Below are 7,333 nucleotides of genomic sequence, written 5' to 3'. Positions count from 1 at the left end.
CCACAACGGTCAGTTGAACACCTCAACTGAGACTATTTTCAGTTTACTTGACCTACTTAATAGCCACTTGAAGTGTTTAACTGGAAATAGTCTCAGTTGAGGTGTTCAACTAACCGTTGTGGACAACTTGGAGGGGCTGTTTATGTATTGATTTGGTAGTGTACTTCCTTTGTTTTCTAAAAATAAAAGTTTACACTTTTTACAAAATAAATATTTGACGTTATGTTATGCTTTCAAATATTATTCACATTCTGATATAGGATTTGTACTAGTTATATATAAAAAAGCATATACTATATATATTTATTGGTCTGATTTAAATATTGAGAACGAATAATAAAATAGTTCCTTGTCTTTGAAGGATATTTGGAGATGCATATGCCAGACAGGGCCTCCAATTGAATTACTTCACATGCTAGATTTTGGCCGTTTGCCATTGTTTTACTTTTTCGTAATGTATGTTTCGTGCTGTCGTTGGTTACATTCTAAACTATATCTTACGATTAATTATGCACTATGTAAATATGGTGTCAGCACCTTCTACGCTTGCGATTTGGTAAAACATTATAAAATGATTAAGGAAATGGTGTTCGGTTTACCGTAGATATCTTAAATTAAAAATAGTGACTCCCAAACAAGGTCGCAGGATTAAAGTTTCTAGGGAATTGTTAATGGTGATTTAAGAGTCAAACAAAACGTTCATTTTAGTTAATATACTTTGCAAGCTTGGTACAGCCGTTCACCGCATCTTCCCCACAATTCCACAAAGCATTTGTACAAGAATATATTCAAAAATGACAAGGAATAGAATATACACAAGTCAATCACGTTATGATACAAACTTTTTGCATATTGCACCTTCCTTCATAATCACAATATCAAAAACAAGCAACCCTACTTTTATTCCGATCACATCATTTTCTTAACTTCTTTATTTTTATTTATTTTTTTGTTCCAAAAAGAGAGGAGGGGGGTTGAATATGGACTGAAATTAGTAGTGACTCAACATACAACTGTACAACATAATGACAGCAACTCAAAGTAAGGAAGGAGTCCCATCGGAGACCTGAAATCATGATTAAAAAAAAATGGAAAGCAGGGATTTTAAGAAAATTCCCACCTCCGAGAGCCATTACTGCGGTTGCGTCTCACATACTACCTGTGTGTCTGCAATCGCGGTTATTTTCTTCTGCAGCTCTGGTTTGTTGGCCCCTACAAGTTTGTCAATCTGCTGGCTGTCCTTGAGGAAAAAGAAGGTAGGAGTTGCTTTGATATCCCAGGATGAACTAAATTCCTGAACCCAAAACAAAAACAAAAAAAAAAAAAAAAAAAAAAAAAAAAAAGAACAAACAATGAACTTGAGCTGCCAAAACTTTCAGATTACTGTTGGAAAATAATCCAACAAAACATCAAACAAACACTCGTATCATATGAATGTTGGTATCAAGTAACATTTATGTTCGTATCATAAAACACATTCAAGTCTTGTTCATTTATCTCCCAGACGCTGGGACTCCAGAAGAATTACTTAAATAGCCAGAGTTTCAATAGAGTAGACATACAAAAGTGAGATCTAAAGAGTTAGCTACTCGGGGAAGCAGAAGGGTATAGGATTGAACTCTGAAATTTCTCAATTGAAATTCTTGCTACTTACTGTAAGCTCATCAACATCGACTGTTAGAAACATCAGAGAAAGATACTTCTCAGACAGCTCACAGTAGAATGGGGCAATCATTCTACATGGACCACACCATGAAGCACTGAAATTCGCAATAACCTGCCAACATTTCACTTGCGTTAGAAAGTTCCAAAATGCTATAAAACACTGCAGGCAAAATGCAAAAAGTAGAACAAGGCAAAAACAAAGACTATATGTGGAAACCTCTGCATTTTTCTGTCTTTATCCCTCTCCCTGCACATGTGAGCACACCAGCGTGCTTGAGGGAGAGACCTTAATTTGGCACCTATAGAGTTTACAAGCGCCTTAACTTTTTTTTTTTTTAATGCAACTGGGCCTTCTTGAGAATTAATTTACATGCATAGAGGTGTGAGTTTGCATATGAGTATGGACAAGACACAACTTCTTCCAGTTTTTTATTTTTTAGCAAGTTTCAATGAATACTTAAGGATCAGTATGTGGATTCCAGAAGCATGTCCTACACATTGACATATCTGCAGCAACCAGCAGGGCAAGTAAATGGTGAACATGAAAAGCATACTCTCCATCTTGATGAAATAAAAACATTCAGAATTTTCTTGTGACCAACATCATGTTACGCAGTCCTACCAAAATCATTCATAAGCGTACTGAAAGCAAGATCCTCATGCTGATTATTTATTTTTCCCTCCACAAAATAAAGGGATAATACATAATTGGTACCCCATTGAGGTTGTACCAATTTACCAGTTGCACCCTCAAACTTTGCGGGGATCCTATGACACCCCTATCATTGCTTGAAGTAAAATAAGTTTCCCCTTCCGTGATTAGAACCAGTTTCAAAAAAATTAGTGTACAACACGCACCAATCACATTTTGCCACGTAATTTCTTTTCTCATACTGATTTTTCTTTGTTATTTATTATTTTCATTCTCTTTTTTCCCTTTTTTTCTTTTCTTTTTTGCTTTCTTCTTCTCCTACACAACAGTGGCTCCGCCATAGCCACAGTCACCACGACCCATGTCCACCGGAAAATCAAATTCACCACTGTTAATTGATATTTCTATCACAAATTGCCACCAAACCAAATCTGAAAATCTAAATAAACACCAAATCATTATCTAACCAAAATCTGAGAAATTCAAAAATTACATCAAACCCATTAAAAGCCATTTTGCTTCAAAATCTTGAAGAAGCTATTAGCAAAAATAGTGTCACCATTTTTGCTCTTGAAACGTGTTTTGCTCCAGCAAATGTATATGCATTGCTTTTAGATAGAATCTTTGAACTTATGTGAGAATAGAGAACCACCAGAACCCACACCCCCGCATCCCTCTGTATCGCCGGAAAAAGTATAAAAGTACTAGCTTCGATTTTGTGGTCTACTGGTGATGGTTATTCTCAAAGTGAAATTTGGGATTAAGAAATTAACTTTTTTTGGTTTTAATTTATTTTTAAAGAAAAATAGAGAAGAATTTGCTGGAGATAAGGTGGATGGAATTGGGTGGAGGTGGAGGAGATATCAACTAATTTAAATGAAAAAAAGTAAAAATAAAAAGTATTTATTTTTGTTTAGATAGAGAAGAAGAAAGAAAATAAAAAGAAAAAGTTAAAGGCAAACAAGGAAAAAGTAAAAATAAAAAAGTATTTAGATTTGGGCAGATTTTTTCTTCACACGCGCTAAAATTATGTGCAAAATGATATAGGTGCCACGTAAGCTCAGAAGAGGGAACTTATTTCACTTCAAGCAATGATAGGGGGGTCATAGGACCCCCGCAAAATTTGGGGGTGCAACTGGTAAAGTGATACAACCTCAATGGGGTAATTATGTATTATCCCAAAATAAAACATAATACTCCCTCAGTCCCATTTTATGTGAAGATGTTCAACTGGACATGCAATTTAAGAAATTAAAGAAGACTTTTGACATGTAAGCCAAATTTTGCAAAGTACCACAATTATCCTTTTAAATGTGTAGTGGTCACAGTTTTACATGTCTTTTCATTATTCTCTCCTTACAGAAAAATAAGCTTTTATATCAGGTGAGTCCCAACAAGTCATTTATTAGGGGTAAATGGGGATGCTTTAATTAATACTTAATAGTTTCCAACAAGAGAAAGGTGTCATTTTTTTTTGGGACAAACTAAAAGGGTTAAAAGGAAGTGTATTACATAAAATTGATTGCTTTTCAAGTTATTCTCCTAAAGCTCCAATTCTTTTTTAATAAGGTTTATCCTCCTAAAACTTCAATTTAGCTTTGCATAGATGATCTCCCTATAACACGAAAAGAAATTGATGAATGGAAAGAAAAGTGCTGCACATAGAAATTTTAACTGTTATCTCAGGCCACGAAGTATAAATGACATATAAAGACACATGTTCAAGATTGACATAAAATTTACCAAGCCAAACTTTAACATGCCTTTAGCAATTGATAGTTACCGAGTCTGTTCATGTAGACTAAGCGAGTAAGTTAGAAACCTAGCTAATAGAGTTGAATTGTCAACTCCATAAAGTAGGTTCATCAAATAAACAAGTGAAGATTTTCAAAATCAACTCGAGCTTGAACAATATTAGAATATGCTTACCACATCTGAAACCCCCCACCCACCCACCCACCCACCCAAACCCAAAAAGAAATCCATCAAAGACCAACTGAATCTTTAAAGGGAGTTTAGTTCTAATACCGCAACCAAATACCCCTCCATTCTCCTAAATAATCGACCTTGCCACAATCTCCCAATAAATTTCTCTCTACCCCCTATCCCCCCAACAAACCCCCAAAAGACAACCCCCTCTTTTCTTTCTCACTCTCAAAAAGGCAACTGTGAGTCAAAAGAGAGGATTTAGAAACAACAAATTAGATCATTATCTCCTGCCAAGTCCTAACACAAACATTTATCAAAATGAGGGCAAAGTTGAAAGTTCAACAATGTCTGGCGCCAAACAGTAGCTGATATCAGGCTTTTAGCGGCCGAACATACATTTGGCTAGTGCACTTCGTATAATAAAGGGAATAGAGTGAAATTTACCGCTCTACTTTGTAATATTGGTCAATTTATCCTCCGTTATACTATGTGGCCAAATTTACCCTCACCGTTAACAAAGTTCTAGAAAATACCCTCAAACCTAACGGATTTTTCACCGGGTTATTTTATTTACCCGATTTCGCTTAATTAACACATAAACCCGTAACCCATAATATAAAATGGATCGACCCATTTTTCTAAATGTCTCAAGACATTTTATTCCATTTTTGAAGGAGAGACCGAAGTGCTATGTCTTAGGTTTTAATGCCTCTGTGATTTTGCTTCCAAAATTTCTCATCAAAGGCTGCAAAAGGTGCAATCTTTCTTCCTAAATTTCTCTGATTATGTTTATTTTAGTTGGTTTCTTGTAAGATTGTGTTCTATTTATGTCGTTGGGTTTTTGAGATAACTGGTTTAGGGTTTTCTGAGTTGTGTTTTCGTGTTAGGGTTTCGGGTATGTGCTAAAATTGTCAAATACGTGTTGATATGTATGCTTTAAGTTGTATATTGTGTGTTTTGGTTAATTTTGTTATTTCTATTTCTCTTATTGTTGTTTACGTTTGTTCCTTCTTTTAATGGGTCTTTTATCCCAATTTTTACGGAGAACTTCTCTTACTGATTTGGAAGAAACATTGCACAAGTTGCTTGAAAAGACATCGCACGTCGGTCTTTCTCCAAAATGGAATAAAATGTCCTAAGACATTTAAAATAATACGGGTCATTCTATTTTATAAAATGGGTTAAATGGGCTATGGGTTATGGGTTAATGAAGTAAAATCGGGTAAATAAAATAACCCAATTGGAATCCATTAGGTTTTAGGGTAGTTTTTAAAAATGTGTTAACGGTGAGGGTACATATGGCCACAGACTAATATTTCAAAAATGAGGGGTAAATTTGGCCCTTTTCCCTATAATAAATGCTCTATTTGGGTTCATAATTGTTTTATTCCTCAATCAAGGGGCAAAGGCTTGACTCTATCACAATGCAAGAACATATTTCCAGTAACTGACTGCATAAAAATTTAGGTTTCTTCAACTTCTGGAATAATATCCATTTAATAAAAATTACTCTCTCTCTCTCACACACACACACACATATTTGTATGTACATATACACACACACCCACTACATGGCAAAGAGGGGGGAGTCATGATACTCACAATTTTGCCCTCTTTATTTGCTTCTGCCAACTTCTGATCCCAACTTTCTTTCGTAGTAATAAGGCACACATTTCCACCAGCAAACTCGACATTATGGGATGAATCATCATCATTGTTTGTGGACCGTGACTTGAAACAAGAGAAAAGGCCATGTACCTGGAAAAAGAATTTAATACTCCAACATAAGAACTCTTTTCATGCTAATGAATTACGCTCAAATTGGGTTGACAGGGGTTTCAATCCATTGATTAACAAGGACATATTGACATATAGATAACATATGGATCAATCTGCAAGTAAGATTTTCGAGGCTGCAACCAAGAGTTTTCCTCATCAATCTAAGTTGCTCGATTGCCCTGGGTATTAGATGTTTGATTTATTAAATTCCCAAAACACCATCTTTTCTAATTATGCAGCATAAATTTTTTTAAAATAAACTGGTTTTTCCATCAAAGGACGTCAGACTCATTATGCAACTCTATTTCAGGTAAGTCCCAGTTAACAGAACACAATTAAGCGCAATATTGAAGTTTCTATTGTCTGAAAAGTTTGGATAGATTAGCTGGGAGAGACTAAATTCAAAGGAAAACAAAATGGATAGTCAACTTACTAGATGAACTCATGGAAGAAGATCGAGACAATCATTCAAAGTCAGGAAACATATGATGATAAACAATGGAATCCATCAGTATATGCTACATTACTTTTTTGTTAAAAAAGACAGTAAAAGATTATACCGATGAATTCCGATGTTCATCTAAATGTTTGATAAACATCGGGAGTTGACTGGCAAAATTTAAAAGAAGATAAACAATAGGAAAAATTCACCAATTTTGGATGTCTCAAGAAGAAATGGAATTAGCTTCAACGATTTCTCAATTTTTAAGAAATGACACTAGGAATAAATGCATTGAGCAGGTGCCGAATAAAATATGAGAGAGGAACATAAGGTAACTACTATTTTTTGATTTTCTTTCAGACCATTATGAGTTAGAGATGTTTGCAAGCTGGCTTGGGTGGGTAATAATGTTCCTTATGTATTCAGATGCCAAAAGACAAGTTGAATTTCTTATAATGTAGATGATTAGGAATCAAAATCAATACCAATCTAGCAAGCTCATAAAATATAGGGCAACTTAAGACCGGGAATACATATAAGGTTGGTAGTTTATGCTATAATTCTTTGGTTGGGTTGTCTTTGCTTCGTTTCTGTGTTTCCATGTTAGCTCCAGAATTTAGTTGTGAGTACTCTAAATCTATTCTTATCCTGGTCGAGAGCCATTTTCCTCAGTAACTAAGACTAAAGAGTTGTGACGATCAGCATAATAAAATCATGGGACTATAATCAAGCTTACGGCATTTCAGCAAATGCGATCTGAATTTTAGCTAACGCAAGACAGCTCAAAGATAAAAACACTCAGATGGTGTTCTTTTTTTTTTTTTTTACGGGGGGGGGGGGGGGGGTTTATTTTTTCTACGGTAGGT

The 7,333-nt window shown here is 35.1% G+C and overlaps 1 protein-coding gene across 1 annotated transcript in view; it reads right to left on the bottom strand.

The window, feature by feature from the left end:
- Positions 1-759: 759 nt before the first annotated feature.
- The window catches only part of LOC109212180 (thioredoxin H9-like), a gene marked incomplete in the record, with an annotated part of 8,088 nt that continues 1,514 nt past the window's right edge, over positions 760-7,333 (bottom strand). The window contains 3 exon segments of the mRNA XM_019375804.1: positions 760-1,294; positions 1,655-1,777; positions 5,849-6,004. Of these exon segments, the coding sequence (XP_019231349.1) occupies positions 1,133-1,294; positions 1,655-1,777; positions 5,849-6,004 (441 nt within the window).

The sequence above is a fragment of the Nicotiana attenuata genome, unplaced genomic scaffold (genome assembly GCF_001879085.1).
Source record: "Nicotiana attenuata strain UT unplaced genomic scaffold, NIATTr2, whole genome shotgun sequence".
Classification (NCBI taxonomy): Eukaryota; Viridiplantae; Streptophyta; class Magnoliopsida; order Solanales; family Solanaceae; genus Nicotiana; species Nicotiana attenuata.
The sequence above is the reverse complement of the archived record's forward strand: the minus strand, read 5'-3'. Positions and strand labels throughout refer to the sequence as shown.